At 41.5% G+C, this 18,567-nt stretch overlaps 1 protein-coding gene across 3 annotated transcripts in view; it reads right to left on the bottom strand.

The window, feature by feature from the left end:
- JPH1 (junctophilin 1) overlaps nt 1-18,567 on the bottom strand; it is an 83,096-nt gene that overhangs the window by 16,196 nt on the left and 48,333 nt on the right. For all 3 annotated transcript variants that reach the window (XM_032869171.1, XM_032869170.1, XM_032869172.1), the window contains exon 3: nt 8,695-8,813. In XM_032869171.1, coding sequence (XP_032725062.1) covers nt 8,695-8,813 — 119 coding nt within the window. The remainder of the gene's footprint in view (nt 1-8,694; nt 8,814-18,567) is intronic.

Here is an 18,567-nt window from a genome sequence, read left to right as displayed (position 1 = left end):
TGTCACAGAGCCCATGCGCTTCATTTTGAAAATGTGAGACCATAACAGTGCAGCTTACAAATTCAGGATTTATCCAAATTTGTAAGGAAAAAGTAAACGATCCGTATTTTCAGATAACATGATGCTATGTCATAGATACAGAAAACCCTAAGACTCCATGGAAAAACTATCAGAACGAGTAAAATGAATTTAGTAACGTTGCAGAATAAAAAATTAACATACAGAAATCTGTTGTGTTTCTATACACTAATAGTGAAGCGGCAGAAAGAGAAATTAAGAAAACAATCCCATTTACAACAGCGTCAAAAATTATACAATTAGGAACACACCTAGGAGGTCAAAAACCTGTACTCCGAAGACTATTAGACACTGATGAGAGGGAGGAGTCAAGATGGGGGAGAAGTAGCAGGCTGAGACTACTTCAGGTAGCGGGAGATCAGCTAGATAGCTTATCTAAAGATTGCAAACACCTACAAATCCAACGGGAGATCGAAGAGAAGAACAGCAATTCTAGAAACAGAAAATCAACCACTTTCTGAAAGGTAGGACTGGCGGAGAAGTGAATCCAAAGCGACGGGAAGATAGACCATGGGGGGAGGGGCAAGCGGCGGAGCAACGGGGCACAAAATCAGGACTTTTAAAAGTCTGTTCCGCTGAGGGACATCGCTCCAGAGGCTAAACCGGGGTGAAGCCCACGTGGGGTCAGCGTGGCCTCAGGTCCCGCAGGGTCACAGAAGGATCGGGGGTGTCTGAGTGTCGCAGAGCTTACAGGTATTAGAACGGGGAAGCCGGCTACAGAGATACTGATGAGGGACACTGAGGATGACACAAATGTAATATTTCATGCTTGCGGGATGGAAGAATCAGAAGCATGAAAATGTCCATACTACCCACACGAATCTCTAGATCCCTATCAAAGCACCAACAGTATTTTTCACAGAACCCAGAACAGTCCTAAAATTTGTATAGAATCACAAAAGACTTCAAATGGCTAAAGCAATCTTGAAAAAGAACAAAAAACCTGGAGGTATCACAATCCAGATTCAAGTTAGAGTAAGCACAACATAATGGGACTGGCACAAAAAAAGACACATAGATCAGTGGAACAGAATAGAGAGCCCAGAAATAAACTCATATTTATGTGGTCAGTCTATGGTGAAGGAGGCAAGAATACCCAATAGGGCAAAGACAGTCCTTCAATCAATGGCTCTGGGAAACTGGACCACTCTCTTACATCATACATGAAAGTAAACTCAAAATGGATTAAAGATCTAAAACATTACACCTGAAACCGTAAAACTACTGAAACAGGCAATAACCTCTTGGACATTGGCCTTAGCAGAAGTTTCCTAGATGTGTCTCCTCAGGCAAGAAAAACAAAAGCAAAAATAAACTATTGGGACTACATCAAAATAAAAAGCTTTTGCACAGCAAGGAAACCACCAACAAAATGAAAAGGCAACCTACTAAATGGGAGAAGGTATTTGCCATTGATATGTCTGATAAGAGGTTAGGACCAAAATACATAAAGAACTCATACAATTCAACACCAAAAAAACCCAAATAATCTGATTAAAGAACTAGCAGAGGACCTGAACAAACATTATTCTGAAGAATATATAGAGATGGCCAACAGACACCTAAAAAGATACTCAGCATCACTAACCATCAAGGAAATACAAATTAAAATCACCATGAGATATCACCTCCCACCAGTCAGAATAGCTAGCTGGTATGAAAAAGACAAGAAATAATGAATGTTGAAGGTGTGGAGAAAAGGGAACCCTTGTTCCCTTTTTGCTGGAAATGTAAATTGGTTCAGTCACTGGGAAACAGTATAGAGTTTCCTCAAAAAATTAAAAATAGAACTACCAAACATTACTGCAATTCTGCTGCTGGGTATTTACTACAAAAAAACCAGAAACACTAATTCAAGAAGACTTGCACCCCTGTCTGTTTATTGCAGCATTTATTACAGCCAAGATATGGAAGCAACCCTAGTGTCCATTTATATATGAATTAATAAAGAATATTTGTTATTCACACACATGCATGCACATGCACACATTCACACGGGAATATTACTCAGCCATAAAAAAGAACGAGTTCTTGCCACTTGTGACAATAATGGATAGACCTCGTATTATGCTAAGTGAAATAAGTCAGATTTGGAAAGACAACCACCATATGATATCACCTATATGTGGAACCTAAAAAACAAATGAACAACCAAAAAAAAAAAAAAAACCAAACCAAAACCAGAAACAGATTCATAAATACAGAGAACTGGTGGTTGCCAGAGGGAAAGTGGGTTGGCAAAACAGGTGAAGGGGTTTAAGAGGTAAAAACTAAATAAATGAAGAGGATGAAAAGTACAGCATAGGGAATATAGTCAATTATATTAATATTATAATTAATATGACTAACATATTAATTATATAATACACTATTATAACAATATGTATTAACTATATAATATATAATAACATATGATATCAATAATGTTTAGTAACTTTTTGTAATAACTTTGTATGGTAATGGATGGTAACTGCACTTAAGGTAAGCATTGCAGAATGCTCAGAGTTGTCAGATCACAATATTGTATACAAACATTGTATATCAGGCATACCTTAATTTAAAAAAAAAAAAAAGGAATTTGGGGCGCCTGGGTGGCTCAGTTGGTAAGCAACTGCCTTCAGGTCAGGTCATGATCTTGGAGTCTCAGGATCAAGTCCCGCATCTGGCTTCCTGCTCAGCGGGGAGTCTCCTTCTCCCTCTGACCCTCTCACCTCTCATGTTCTTTCTCTCTCACTCTCTACCTCTCTCAAGTAAATAAATAAAATCTTAAAAAAAAAAAAAAGGAATTTACTAGAACGGTGGACATACATTCTGGTACTAACTTGCATATTAAAAAAATTTCTCAGCTTCACCGTACATTAATAAACATCTAGATAAGAAAATAAATGTACTCTACAGCAGTGGCTCCATATCTGCTGTCAGGAGCACCAGGAGTGCAATTCCCAGAAACTTAAAGTATGTATTGAAGCCTGAAGTCTTGATGTTTAACAAGTGCTCCAGGGGATCCTCAGGTACCCAGACACAGCCATTTAAAAGCATGCCAAAAAAAGGGGGCCCTGACTCCAGCCGTCAATGGTTCCAACATGGGGTAGTCATGTAGTCATGTAGGGAATGGCCAGCTAGGGGAGAATATACAGTTCGATTTCCCAGAGAATGAATGAATGCTTTTTCAACAAGACCTATAACGCAGAGGACAGAAGTTTTTCCTGGACTCTCTTCTTGGAAGGCACATGTGCTTGCTACTTGTTCTGTGTAGTAATGTGTGTCAGCGGAGGCATACCAGCAACATTAAACACATGAGACATAGCAGTTCATTACCAAAGACTAGTCAGCATACTGCCAGCGAGCAAAATTACCATGTATGATGATAGTTGTTGTAGGAAGTGTTTTCATTGATCTTTACAGACCGTCTCTGTGAATCCTAAGGGACTGGGGAGTTCCTATTAGGAAGAAGTCAGATACAAGTCCCCTGCTCACTGGCATGCCACACAACACGCAACAACGTTCAGCACATGCCATCCACCAACACTGAAATGTTCCTTACTACAGTTGGCAGGAAGGCTCTGCACGGATATGGCAGATGGTGACAGCAGGGCAGGCAACTAGTTCCTCCTAGGTGAGCCTTGGTGGGCTGGCTATGGGCAGAAGGAGCTCCATGAAGATTCCCCACAACAAATGTCTATGAGGGCAGGGCTGATGGCAGGGGCTTTGTAGTAACGTCGGAAGTCATTAAACAGAAACTAGGTATCTTCTTTGGAGACTGCCAGTCAGGAGAAGAGGACCAAATTGAAAGATTCTAAAAAGGCGATATAACCCGTAGCACGATTACTTTTATATTTTATGTGGAAAGAATGCCCCTTATAAAAATACTCACTTTTATGAACACAGCCACAGGGCTCTTGCCTGCAAGCTGGGGGCCCTCCTTTCTGGTGTCCTGCATAGGGCTGGCACTCAACACCCATTTGTGGAACTGAATATACTGCAGTAAGTGGTAGGAATAACCAGCAAACTCATGAATTATTAATTTCATGTCAACTAGTGGATTATTCCATTTCCCCTTTTCCACGAAAAAAAAAAATGTATCCTGAATTTTGGGTTTTGGAAAGTGAGTATAGAAGTTCTCTGTTCCAGGATACTTCCCTGAACCAAAAATATTACATATTAATGATACGCAGAGACCATTATATAATGAAAATATACTTTGATTTCTGAAGATTTCTAATTCATACCAGGAATGTGAGCTTCGTTAACACTGGCCCATAATACCCTAAATACTTCACTTTTACTTTAAATGACATACAGAGTGTTATGTGAGTACATATACATGCTGTTATGGACTGAATGTTTGTGTCTCCCCCAAACTCATATGCTGAAGCTCTAATCCCCAATGTGTTCATATTTAGAGTTGGGGCCTTTGGGAGGTGAATAGGTTTTATTTATTTATTAATAATTTTTAAATTCAATTAGCCAACATATAGTACATACTTAGTTTCAGATGCAGTGTTCACTCATGTATCAGGGCTCATCACATGGTAAGTCGGTTAGATTGGGTTATGAAAGTGGGACCCCATGACAGCATTCGTGCCCTTATAGGAAGAGGAAGAGACAGCAGAGTTCTTGTTCTCTATCCACGCACATGCACCCAGGAAAAGCCACGTGAGGACACAGGGAGAAGAAGGCCACCTCTAAGCCAGGAAGATGGTTCTCTACCAGAACCCAACCATACTGGCACTCTGATCTCAGCCCTGCAGCCTCCAGAACTGTGAGAAATGAACTTCTGTTGCTTAGGCCACCCAGTCTGTAGCATTTTGCTTTGTTATAGCAGCTGAGCTAATACATATGCTCAAACACAAGAGGACAAAACTTGCTGAGGATATTGCCCACGGAAGTGAGCTGGCTATATCCTAGGACTGCTCAAAGTAAACATGTTTACCACATGCTGGGACAGTGCTTTTCAGTCTTTTTTTTGGCCCAGTCACTCCCACTCTTGATAAATATAAAAGTTTGGCAGCCTATTTAATATCACTTGAAGTTAAAAACAAAATAAGTATCTTGACGGTTTCTAAGGGGAGGGAGTGGGGGATGGGTGAGCCCGGTGATGGGTATCAAGGAGGACCCGGATTGCACGGAGCACTGGGTGTTATACACCAACAATGAATCATGGAGCACTACATCAAAAACTAATGATGTACAGTATGGTGACTAATGTAACATAAAAAAAGTACATTAAAAAAAAGTATCTTGACAGGAGGAAACTAAAAGTGTGGGACAGAAAACCATACCATTTCCCAATCATCCTCCCCTCTGCTTCCTTAGCGATCATCCAAAATCTCCTCTCAGCTTTCCTGGCTTGGAAACCTGATTTCATCAGCACTTTGAAGTGCAGCCATCCCTTGGGGGCAGACTCACATCACCAGAGCTCACAAGACTGATGTCAAACACCAGAAGGTCAATTCATGAGTTCCCCGTGAGCAATGTAAACATCACGGGCCAGGGGCCTTGCACAGAGGGTGCCGGCCCATGCTGCTCCTTTCGGGAGACCTCCGTGAGACGCTCAACCAAAATTAGAAGGTTACGGTGAACATGGAATCAGGACAAGAAGCAAGAGATGAATCAAACATCTAAAGGCATCAGGCTCAGCTAGCCTGATGCGTCCATTTCCTCAGTGGGATGGTCTTGCCAATACAGCCATACACTGTTGGCTATGGTTCCCTGCATCCTTCCCCGTAACAGAAATGTCCTTGCCAGTTCAACTGCAGTACTCCAGGGTTTGGCCATGGCTTCTCTCTCCCCTGGACGGTGTTTGGATGGGCACTGCCAATATTTGCCTCTGTGGCCTTTTTTTTTTTCTATAGTACTTTGGGTAACCAATTGTTTAGGTAGTTTTAATACACTTAATCGGGTTATAAGGAAATCTTACTGTAAATATAGCTGCTGTGCTATCACTTATGGTCACTTTATATATCTTTGTGCAGTACCACAGGCTCATTTGAAAATTTAACCCTTGGAGGGAAATGTCATTTCTAAGTTCTTTTGTGGGGGGTGACCTGTTGTGTCACTCACACACATGACAGAGATGGTTTGTGTGTAAATGTGTAATTATCTACATATACAGTCACATCCCTCTATTTGTATGCTTTTCATTATTTGTTAGAACTTAACCCTTTGGGTGACAAGGCCTTCCCATATGCTTATATTTTTTCGTTAGTTTTTAACTGAACTGTAGAATAATGCAGTTTTGAACTAAAAGCGTTAGATTTAATTAAAATGGCAACTATCTGAAAATACTGCCAGCTCTGAGAAAAGCATTCAACACGTAAGGTACAACAGACCTCCTTTACCCCAGGGCCAACAACGTCTATGCATGACACACGCCTTTCAAACAATGGAAATATTTATATCTAAGATATGTAAATTAAATGAGCAGCCTGACCTCAAAAAAAAGTACTTGAAAGCCCTTTTAGAAATGTCTGATTTGATCACCCTATAAATGCGGAGTGGAAAGCCTGAGTTATGTTCCCTTGAGAAGATCAATAATACTTGGTACAGAAAAGGCTTTCTGTCCAGTTGCTGCAGGAAGAGTTGGCTATGGGTCAAAGGGGATTGCAGCCTTCCCCTTAGCCCGTGTCTTAAATAGACTCGTTGTCATCTTGTGCTACTGTGCTGTATTCATTACTGATGGACAACTTGCTTGTATGAAGCTGGTATGTTAGCTAAGAGGGTGGCATTACATTTTCCCACAATATTTTCTTCCCTCAAATGCTTTTATGCCATAAAAGGCTTTTAAAACCATCTAGTCTGGGAAAGTGAGATGACCTTCAGTATCATTTACCTCTTGGTAACACCTAATAGAAATCTATAGCCCCCCCCTCCCCCGACTTAACAACAGAACCTAGAAACTACCCTCTGCAGACAATACCAAGTTTGTTTGCTTTCAAAGCAGCCCAAGCCTCGGGCTACTTCACGGAGCAGCACGATCTTCTGACTAATGAGCCGCTTCCCCCATGCCACTGGGGAGGGAACAGGACAGTCCTGGAACTCTGTGGCTGAACTCAGTTTGCAGCTCTTACACCCAACAGGTAGCGACCAACACACTTGGGCACCAGGAAGTGGGTGTTCATTTCAAACCAGAAAATGGTCTCTTCCTAGCAGAGATCATTGCAAAGAGTTCTACTTTCTTAATAATATATGTATATGGTAAATGACTGACATCTCATCCAGAGGTTTAGAAAGGAGGCACATGAAAGAAAACACCCATTATCACAGTTGTCTCCCTGGAGTTGAACTATTACAGAAGTCACTCTGAAAGCTCTATCACTCAGCAACCAGACAGGGTCCCTTTCTAGTGTTTCTCCTAAAAAAAGTCTTCTTAACCCCATCTTTTACGGTCTTCCTTCTTTGTAGAAAAAAAAATCTTTTGTAGGAAAAAAAAATTCCCTCTAATTCCTCCATCCTTTATTACAGTCAAGTTTCTAGCTTTTGTATGGATCTTGCTATTCCGTCCACTTTGACCTGCCTTGTTCATTTGATGGGTTCCAGTATTACCTTACTGGAACCAAGCACAGCTGAACTCACATGTTGCGCAGGATGCTAGTTCTCCAGCTTGAGTTATAGAAACCAATGTGGAAAAATTCCTTATCAATAAAATATAAATTTTGATATTTATAGAAATTTATAGAACATTCATTTTGATCTCTTCATCTAGAAATCTGTTCATCCCTCAATCACTGGGAAGATGTTGCTTCTAAAACAATGAAGAGGGTGCCTGGCTGGCTTAGTGGGTTAAGCCTCTGCCTTCAGCTCAGGTCATAATCTCAGGGTCCTGGGATCGAGCCCCACATCGGGCTCTCTGCTCAGCAGGGAGCCTGCTTCCTCCTCTCTCTCTCTGCCTGCCTCTCTGCCTACTTGTGATCTCTCTGTCAAATAAATAAAATCTTAAAAAAAAAAATACCCAGTGAAGAAACATATATAAAAAATAGTGGCTAGACTACTATAGAAAGGGATGGAAACAATCTACTAAGAAACCACTAGGCAGTCAGTTAAATATTTTAACCTATTGATATTTTATAACATTTGAGAGGTAGATGATCTGGATTGATTTTTTAAAATGAGGTTGTCATTTTAATTTATTCTACCATGACTTGGATGGTCCTGTTAATAACCACAGTCCTTTGAGCTTTAGTTCTGATCGATCAAAAAAAAAAAAAATAGTCGTAGTAGTTATTGGTTCATGTGTTACTACAGCTAATGGTATGGTTACAGGTGCCTCTGAATTTGGGATGTTTGTTACACCACGTGCAACAGGCATTAACGTGCTAACACCATTTCTCAGAATCAGAAACTTCTGGATTCCCATCTCCTTTACTGGTATCAACTCAGAGTTTACTGCCAAGAGTCAGGAGGCAGGAAGGGAGAGACCCTGGGGACTAAGCCAAATCTCCAGCACTTAACACTCAGCCTTCAAACACTTAGGACTTTTTGTACCCACTTGTTTTGTAGTATTGCTGGTATCCACGAAGCACAGACCTTTAAGGAAAAAGAAAAGGGGAAAAAAAAAAAAAAAAAAGGACCAGAGGCAGTACCCCTGCCTCTCCCATCTCGGGACAACAGTCTCACCTGGTTGGTAGAAGTCAGGTGACAGCTCCCTGGCCACCGCTCTTGCGATGTCACACTCCTGGCGGGCGGCCTGGGCAGCCTGGTCGGCGGCGTCAGCTTTCGCTCTTGCGTGTGCGGTCCTACAGGGGCACAAAGGGCGAGTCAGCAAGGGCGGCACCTTGTTAGTCACCCACCGACAAGCACGCTGTCTGCCGCCTGGGGCAGAGAAACACTACTGCGCTCATGGCCCCGTGCCTCTGCCTGCAAGTTTTGGGGTCCTAGTGCCGTGAGCTCTCTGAGGCCCACATGGACGGAGGCCCACCTGTATGTTGCCTCCGTCCTTCTTTCAAGGGAAATGAAAGGCAGAGCAAGTTCTGTGCAGCTTGATGCAAAGCCTGGTTTTCAAAACTTCCTGGGTCAGATCTGCTGACTTTGGTTGGCAGCCTCCCCCGCAAACTGGGGAGACTAGAGTTAACAGCTTATGAATATGGTGTTCAAGAGTTTAATTTCTGTGGAAGGATCTATGTAAGAATATGATTAATAAGGGTCTGCCCAGTAGCAGGCTGAATAAAGTAACTCTGGAAAAAAAAAGTAGTGAAACTCTTTATCTGTAGCCTTGATCTCCATGGTTAAATACTCCCTCTATGACTGATTCAAGGGACCAGCATGACATCACTGTGTGGTTGGGAACAGATGCCCACAATGGGCTCTCGCCAGCCTGCAGAAGCCAAGTGCAGGGTCTGCACTTAGGAATGTGCTCAGCAGATTCTAGGGAGTCCACAGATGTCTTCCAGTCTTCCACCTGCCCCCGGCCCATCCTCACTCATGAAACTTCTCTTCCCAGACGACTAGGGTGAGGGAGGAGGCAGCTGGGTAGAGAATGGGGTTTCTTATGGCAAGACACGAGAACTGATGTCCACCCGCCCAAGAACAGAGGATTTATAGGGTGAGACAGAGAACTCTAGGTCATTCACTTCCAAAGAAGACCTTGTCCAGTTAGTATTTAGATGGTAATAATGGGCGTCTACTTCTTATGATTTTGTTAACTTTCTATGCTCTTTCACTAGCACCAGGCAGGGCTACAGATACCTAGTAGTAAAAGCTCAATGAGGTTTGAAAGAGGTGCTTACACTTATTTCAGAAACAGCAGGAGAGGAAAAGTTGGGAAATAAGGTTGTGCCCTAGCAGTTCTTAAAGGGAGAGAAAAGGCAGGTGGCAGCTGGAGGAGGCTGGCAGACCGAATTCCTGGGACTAGCTGCTGGAAGGAAGCAGGGAAGTTTGGGTCTGACCTGAGATTGGGGTCGGGGGCTAACTGCCTAACTGGCAGGAGGTCCCGTTTCCAAATTCTCCAACTACCTCCTCTCTTTCTGTGTCTTTATGGGACACCTCTCTCCTCCTTAGGACCTAGCCAACACTGGGGGCTGGGTGCATTAGAATGTAAGCTTCAGGAAGATTGGCCCTCTGCTATGTTCCCAATGTGTAGGACATTGCCTGGCTCCCGGGATTTATTGAGGGCTCATTTTATGAATAAAAGAATGAATGATGCGTCCTTAAGAACAGCTGGTTAGTTACTTAAAAACAAACAGACTGACAAAACGATAGAGCTAGTAAAAAGATCGGGGGTTGCAAAGGGTTTGGGGGTCAAAGTGGCGGAAGGATGAATATAGGTGGAGCCCAGGAGAAACTTGGAACAGCGAGACTACTCTATATGACACTGTAATGGGGGCTCAATGATATTATGTATATATCAAAACCCACTAGACAGTACCACACACAGAGTGAGCCCATTAGTCAACCACCGACTTTAGCTAATACTGACGTAGGAATCCTGGCTCATCAATTGTAACAAAAGTACCCACTAGTGCAAGATTTTCATTATAGGGGAAATTGTGTGGGTGTGGGGAGAAGAGGGAATGACTCTGTACTTTCTGCTCAATTTTTCTGTAAATTTAAAACTACTCTAAAAAATGAAGTCCATTAATGAAAAATTAATGGATCGACTTTCCAATCATCAAAATTGTTATTTTTGAATCACAGAGGATGTTTCAGATTATAAGGTATCATGAAATGGAACTAAAACCAAGAGGTTAAGACCATATTCCTGAATAACGGGCTCCCTTGTGGGAGCCATCACTGGTGATGGGGGACACTTCAGTCCCTGTGGTGTGCCTGAGAACCAATGGATGCTCTCTGTTCTTTCACAGTTTCTCAGAATCTCAACTCTTTTTTTCCCACAATGATCTTCCATTTTATCTGCTATTTTTAGATAGAGCCTAATTATGTCTAGGCATCATAATTAATGAAGCCAGAGAGTACAGTTATGCTGCCTTATAATAAAATCTGCTAGTCCTTCAGTGATAAATTTATAAAACCAAGTACAAACAGTTTATTCTGTTAAAATGACAACACACCACCACATCCTCAAGTAAGATGCTATCATTTATCTCTACCGCTTTTTACAATAACTGGAGAATAAATAAATACAGCTTAATCTTCCTGCAAATATATTCTGGAAACACAGTGTCAGTCAAGCCATAACCCCTGTACTCTTTTACTTGCTCTTTCCTGTGAGACCCAACAGGGAGGGGGGAACCTTTCCATCTCGTGCCCCTCCCTGTGTCAATGCTCCTACGCAGCTGGCAATGAGTCAAAACCACATTCAAACCCTAAGACAAGAGGTCTGCACGAGAGCTTCTGGTAGCCCTAGACCCAATGGCAGGAAGTAGAAGAGAACAGGAACCCATCTGAGTTGGCTGTCACCACCAGCTCTGCATGGCCAGGCCACGGATAGGTCTGGATTTTGCCCGGGGGGAAAATCTGGGCTTAACTCTGGCTCCTATTAGTGAATTCCTGTGTTCAAATCCCTGGCTCAGTTCCAGAGCAACCCACGACCCCTTTTTTCGGCCAAGTGGTAAGACATGCCTTTGTTCATGGGTTGGGGTGTGTATGTGTGTGGGGGTTCGGGCTGGTCAGTCTGGGGAGGACAGCTGCAACAATGCAAACCGGATACCCTGCTGCTGTAGCTGGTCATGTGGAAAACACACACACACACCAAGTAGGAACATGCACGCCCAAGAAGCCTCTCACATATTCAACACACTGCTGATATCCATGAGTGATCAGACCCTCACAAATCTCCAAATATCATTATCACATACACTTTCTCCCACAAAATGCAGTAAAAAGTAAGTAAACAGCAACATCAGCTGTCAACTTTCTGTCAGGGCCATATATGTATTTATATATTTATTTTCCCCCCAAATAAACCCAAGCTTTAGCTTGTAGAGAGTTACTATGTATGGGGGAAGAGGCAGGGAGACCTGAGCAGCTGGCTAAGCTCACACAAGCAGCTGGGTGAGTCCCCCCCGGACAGAAGTCCTGCGAAGGTCACTTGCGAACAGCCAGAGCAGTAAGTGTGGAATTTCTGGGTGTAAGGCATTCCCTGTACACAAGAACTTAATTTCAACCTTTTTTTCCAATCAGTAATTTGATGATGAACGCCTGAAATTTTTCTTTAATAAGTGAAATAGTTTTTCATGAACTCTCAAGTCATCTTACTCAGAAATAAAATAGTCTGGCTTTTCTGATTTTTCTTTTTTCTTTTAAAGATTTTATTTATTTATTTGAGAGAGTGAGAGCATGAGAGGGGAGAAGGTCATAGGGAAAAGCAGGCTCTCTGCAGAGCTGGGAGCCGGATGTGGGACTCGATCCCGGGACTCTGGGATCATGACCTGAGCCGAAGGCAGTCGCCCAACTGACTGAGCCACCCAGGCGCCCCTGAGTTTTCTTAAACTTCGTAATGCTTTTACAAAAACGTCTATCGACAATATATTGAATATGCCTGGCATATACTCCTGCTAAAGTAACAAGCTGGCTCTTAGCTGTCTGTCGCAACTTCCAACTTCAATCATTTTTTTTTTAAAGATTTTATTTAATTGAGAGAGAGCAAGTGAGCAAGCAAGGGGGGTGGGGAGCAGAGCGAGAGGGACAAGTAGACTTCCTGCTGAGTAAGGAGCCTGAAGCAGGGCTAAATCTCAGATCATGACCTGAGCCAAAATCAAGACTCGGACACTTAACCCACTCAACCACCCAGGGCGCTCCTAACTTCAATCTTCTACTCATCTGTCCACTCACGTAGCTGATGAAGATTTTAATTTAGAATGGACAATATATCTGTTAATGGTAAAACTGTGTATGATATTTACAAATTTTGCTATTTCTGTCTTTTTATATGTTTTCTTCCCAACAATTAACTTTTAAAAAAATGTGGATTTTGATGTCTTTTTAAATTTGTTATATTAAATCAAAGTCAGTTTACTGGCACAATTTAAAATCTGACAGCAGAGCTGATGATCTATTTGGTTAGGAGGCTATACACCTGATTTGCTTTGATGTCCAAATACTTAAAGAAGATTATTAGGAAAATTTAAAAATAAGCTCAATTGTGCATAAGAATCCAAATCTCTGGTGATGGCAACGTCATTTTCCAGTTCCTCAGGCCTACACCCTTCAAGTCATCCTTGATGTCCCCCTTTCTGTCACATACCACATCCACGGTCAGCAAATCCAGTTGGCATTACCTCAAAAACCAATCCTCAATCCAGCCAGTTCTTGTTATTGTTGCCGTGTCTGCCCTGATCACGCTGCCACCACCTCTCATCGGGTTCCTGAAAAGGCAGAACTGACCTCCCTGCTTCTAGCATCTGTTGACCATTCTGTTTCCCTTTTGGGTCTCCTGAAAATGCCTGACAATAGCTAACATTCCTTCCTGGGTTAAGGCATCATGATAAGAAAAAACAAAAAACAAAAAAACAAAAAAAACACGACCTCTTAGTCTTCTGAAATAAGAAAATGCCAAAAAACAAAACAAAAACAAAAAAACAACAAAAAAACCAGTTAGCCTTCCTTTCCGACTGTGACCTTATTCGTTTATGAGAGACCCAGATTTGTGAAAGCCAATCACCTTGTGCATACAGTTGCCCTTTTAATGAAGAAATCAGTCTGTGAAGCAAAGAGTACTCTTGACAGGACCAAGAGAGGAGTGGCTGCACAGATCTAGGCTAAAAAACAAACATGATTTTGAGTTCCTGCACCCGGAAGAAACTGTTCTTTCTATCTTGATCTGGTTCTCTGATAAGTCCAGGCCGGCAAGGCTCAGCATGTGTTCCTCCTGCTAAAGCAAGGTACAGGCGGGCCCTCAGATGTTAGTCTCGACTTCTGAGTTCCAATCTTCTATAGCTGACTGATGTAGCTGATGAAGATTTTAGTCTGGAAAATGGTTAAGATGTTACAGATTCTGTTAAATCTCTATTTTCAGTACATTTGGTTTGGGAATACTACTTGTTTTAAGTCCAGTCCTTACCATTTTACCAGTTTTTGTTTTTTTTTTAAATTAGTTTTTACTAGTGTTAATTTTCTCCCTCAGTTGCTTTCTTGTTTATTAAAAGACAGGACCTGGAATAGTAACTTCAGGATGGAATTCTTAGGTCCCGGTTAAAAACAAGTTACATCATTAACAAAGAGTTGTCCTTTTCACCTGGCAGGAGTTCATCTCTTCCTTTTCTGAAAGTGGTATCAAATTATTTAGACATAAAATATAAACTAAGGAGCATTATATCCCCATTGAAGTTTGGTATTTGATCTTTCAAGGGCCCAAACTTTCACAGAGGCGTGATAATATACTGGCTTTGAAAGCATTACCAGTCAGAGACGAGGCTGAGGCCGGTCTAGGCCACAGATGATTCTTGTCTATGAGATCAAAAGTCAAACCACATTACATTAGCGATCATACAAATCCCTTTGTAGAATCATATCATACCCTTGGCTTTTTATCAAAGGGAGAGAGGAAGAACCAAGATTCATACGAAGAATGTTTACGGATCTTTTATAAAATGCCATCCCTTAGGTGTGACATTGTTATGTTTATGAAGGTCTTGGTGACACATTCCTCCTAAAGTTTAATGCCAGAAAAAAAATGGCCTCTGCTGATAAATTTGTGTGCCTCCTTGGATTATACAAGGAGACCTACATAATCTATTATTTCTCTTTTTGTTAAGGCTACTAGGAATCTGGGAATAAAATTATCCTCAATCTATGTGCACGGTTATCTTCTGTAACTACACGGCTTTAACATTCTCCAGTGTTAGGAATGCTGTTATGTGTGTGAATCATAATGCCCTGCAAATCCTTTTTGGAAACTGGTAGGATATTGAAAAAAAAAAAATCACCAGATCAATAAGCTCTTGTTATACTAAGTTTTCTGAAGTCTAGCCCCTCACTGTGTGTTAAAGCTCAGGAACACAGGTCATAATTTAGGGACAGCAGAGCCTATTTATTTTCAATTTCCTTCACAGGATTTTTTCTACATCCGTTTCCAAGCTTGAAACATAGGTCCTCATTCTTAGGTACTTTACAGATTTTATTCCATAACATTTGATCAAATTTAATAAGCTTAAAAGCTATATAGTCATCTGGATAGCCAGGTCAAAAGCCCATTTGTAATCCTCAGTTGGAAGAGGCCAAATGACTGGCTATCTATTACTTTATTCTGAGTTCTATACAAAAAAACATTTAAGACATGTTTTCTTCTTGAAATAATTTTTTAAAAAGTCCTTTTTAATGAGGGTCATTCTAAAGTTCAAAAACACTACCACAAAATAAGACTAAAAATTCTTATTGAAATATAATCACCTGCAACTCACTGAATGGGAGAAAATATTTGCTGATCATTTATCTAATATGATAATTTATTAGATATTTGTCTAATATCTAATAAATAAATAAATAAATAAATCCAATTAAAAATAGGGCAAAGGACTTTAATAGACAATTCTTCAAGGAAGATCTACATACAGCCAATAAGCATGTGAGAAGATGCTCAACATCACGAATCATAACAGAAATGCACATGAAAATCACAATGAGATACTACCTCACACTAAGATGGCCACCATCAACAACAACAACAAAAAAACAAACAAGTGTTGGTGAGAATGGGAAGAAATTTGAAACCTTGTGCACGGATGGAGGGAGTGTAAGATGGTGCAGGTGCTGTGGAAAACAGTATGGGGGTTCCTCAAAAAATTAAAAATAGAAATCTCCATATGATCCAACAATTCTACACGTGGGTATATAGCCAGAAGAAATGAAAGCAGGGTCTCAAAGATATATCTGTACACCCACGTTCACAGCAGCATTATTCACAATGGCCAAATGGTAGAAACCCAAGTGCCTCTCAATGAATGAGTGGATAAGCAAAAATGTGGTGTACACATAGAATATTATTCAGCCTTAAAAAAGAAGGGAATTCTGACACATGCTGTAAAACATGGATGGGCCTTGAGGGCATTGTGCTAAGTGAAGAGGGCCAGTCACAAAAGGACAAACATCCAATGACTTCATTCATATGAGGTCTCTTGAGAAGTCAAGTTCATAGAGACAGAAAGTAGAACGGTGGTTGCCAGGGGCTAAAGCAAAGGCAACGAGGAGTCATCATTTAACAGGTACAGGTTTTGGTTGTGCAAAATAAAAGGTTGCAGAACAAAGTGAATGTATGAAACACTACTGAACTGCACACTTAAAGATGGCTACGATGGTAGATTTCATATTATGTATATTTTATAATTAAAAATAAAAAAAAATCTAGTACATGATATCACCTGATGTACAAATATTTGTGGAGCATCCTATGTGTCAGGAGGAAGTGAGGAGAAAAGACCAAAGGTTAGATTCTCAGATGAGAAGCTGCCACACTAGTCTATGCCAGGGCACGGTTAAGTATATAAGAGGGAAAGAGCTGGAAGGAATGACCCACAGCATTTTAAGGGAAGGACTATCAGGACTTTGAAATAGCAGTCTTTATGTCTGTTTTGACAGCTCTTAACAAAAATCTTGGAACAGGGATGTCTCAACAAACGCTTGTAAAATGGATAAATGGCTAAGAGAAACATGCAAGATAACCCCAAGAAATCTAACTTGGTATCCAGATGAATGGCTTACTACAGCTAGAAGGAGTGCAGGTGGTAAGGGAAGACAGCTGGAAGGTGATGACAAATTTAGTTTTAGATGAGCAGGATTTTACATGACACAAGCATTTCTAGCTAGAAATAAAGGGCTGCGATGCAAAGTGAAGGTCAAGGTTACAAACAGGAAGGTGGGCCTCATGATCACAGAAGACAAGTTCATGAAAGAGGGATGAACTCATCGGGTAAGTGAGAAACAAAAAGCAAAGAACTGAGGATAGAGACAAAATTGTCCTAGGGACTTGGAGAAAGAAAGAAGTATTCCAAGTTCTTGTTCTTGGGTAATTCCTGTGCTCCTCTTAGGAATTAAGTGGGGCCAGATGGGAACGTGTCTCTCCTCTGGGGCAGAAGCACTGACTAGCTGATTTACGTAGTAGTCCCTGAAATAAATGCAGTTGGAATCTGAGGAATGGATGAGTAGTCACTCCTGTCCTGTGTTGGAGAAAGGTGAGGGCAGGGGAGAGGCTGCTGAATTTGATAAGAACCTTTGAGAGGGAAGTACTAGCAAGCAGCCCACAGTAGAAGCCAGACTGAGGGGGGGCTGGCGAGGAAATGGGCAGAGGAAGTAGAGGAAGCAGGTGTGGGCCACATGCTGGAGACTTTTGTCCCAGAAAGGAAGGAGGAAATGTGGACAGTAACCAGAAGGATTAACTGGGCCAAGGGAAAAGATGTCTTACTCTAATCTTAAGAAAATGAGAGCTGATCTTATCGCTAGGTGGGAAGAAAGATGTTCAGACAACTAGGGAAAAGGAAGAAGCCTTGAGAAGGTGACAATTGTTAGAGACAGGTCCTAGATGAAGCAAAAGAAAGGAAATAGGACAAAACATAAGAACAGTGATGGGCTCATCCAATATTTTAAAGTTACTTGAAAGATCCTTTGAAAGCTCAGAAGAGACTGAGTGCTGTGGGCTTTGAGACCAGACATACCTGGATTCATGTTCTGGTTTATCACATACTGACTGTGTTCCTTTAGACTCAGTTTCCTTACCTATAAAATGGGGAGGACATTACCTTGTAGAGTGTTCTAGAACTGACGTGAAGTACTTAGTACTAACTTAGAGAGGGTAGTCAATAAAAAAAAAATTGTCATTATTAGTCTTGTGCTAAAATTTAGGGCTGGTGGGAAGAATCTGGGGGGTTAAGATTTGGAATCAGAACGTACAAAAGTTCTAGGGAATGGGAACAAGGAATATTGGAATCGCTGAATAGGACCAAGAGGACCTGACTTCAGGTCTCCATGATGCTACGTCTTCCTCTCCCAGGGCTCTCTCTTCTGGGAGAAGCACAAACAGAAGGTAGCCCGGATGCAGGGTGGAGACGTGAATGAGGAAGACCAGGGTGGAACCTCAGGTAGGGAGAAAGACCACACAGTCAGCGGTGGACTTTGGGCCAGGGGAAACAGCAAGGGTTAAGTTAGAATCAAGTGAAAAATGTAAAGGTGATTTGATAACTGTAAAGTCCTATCAATGCAGATTACTGTAGTTGTAGGTGCTTTTGTAATTGATTGAAATAAGGCATCTGTCTTTCCTATGACAAATTTGTAGAAACTGACTTATTCTGACTAAATCTGGCATATTACTAAAGGGCCTATCTTTAATTCAAATTATCAGCTCTTGGTTAAAAAAAAAGGTGGGGTAAATTTTTTTTTTTAAAGATTTTATTTATTTATATGACGACAGAGATCACAAGTAGGCAGAAAGGCAGGCAGAGAGAGAGGGGGAAGCAGACTCCCTGCCTGAGCGGAGAGCCCGGCACGGGGCTCGATCCCATGACCCTGGGATCATGACTTGAGCCGAAGGCAGAGGCCTTAACCCACTGAGCCACCCAGGTGCCCCAGGTGGGGTAAATTATTTTAAAATGGATGCATGTTCCA

Source organism: Lontra canadensis, unplaced genomic scaffold, assembly GCF_010015895.1.
Source record: "Lontra canadensis isolate GAN:19392208 unplaced genomic scaffold, GSC_riverotter_1.0 scaffold37, whole genome shotgun sequence".
NCBI classification, from domain to species: domain Eukaryota; kingdom Metazoa; phylum Chordata; class Mammalia; order Carnivora; family Mustelidae; genus Lontra; species Lontra canadensis.
The sequence above is the reverse complement of the archived record's forward strand: the minus strand, read 5'-3'. Positions and strand labels throughout refer to the sequence as shown.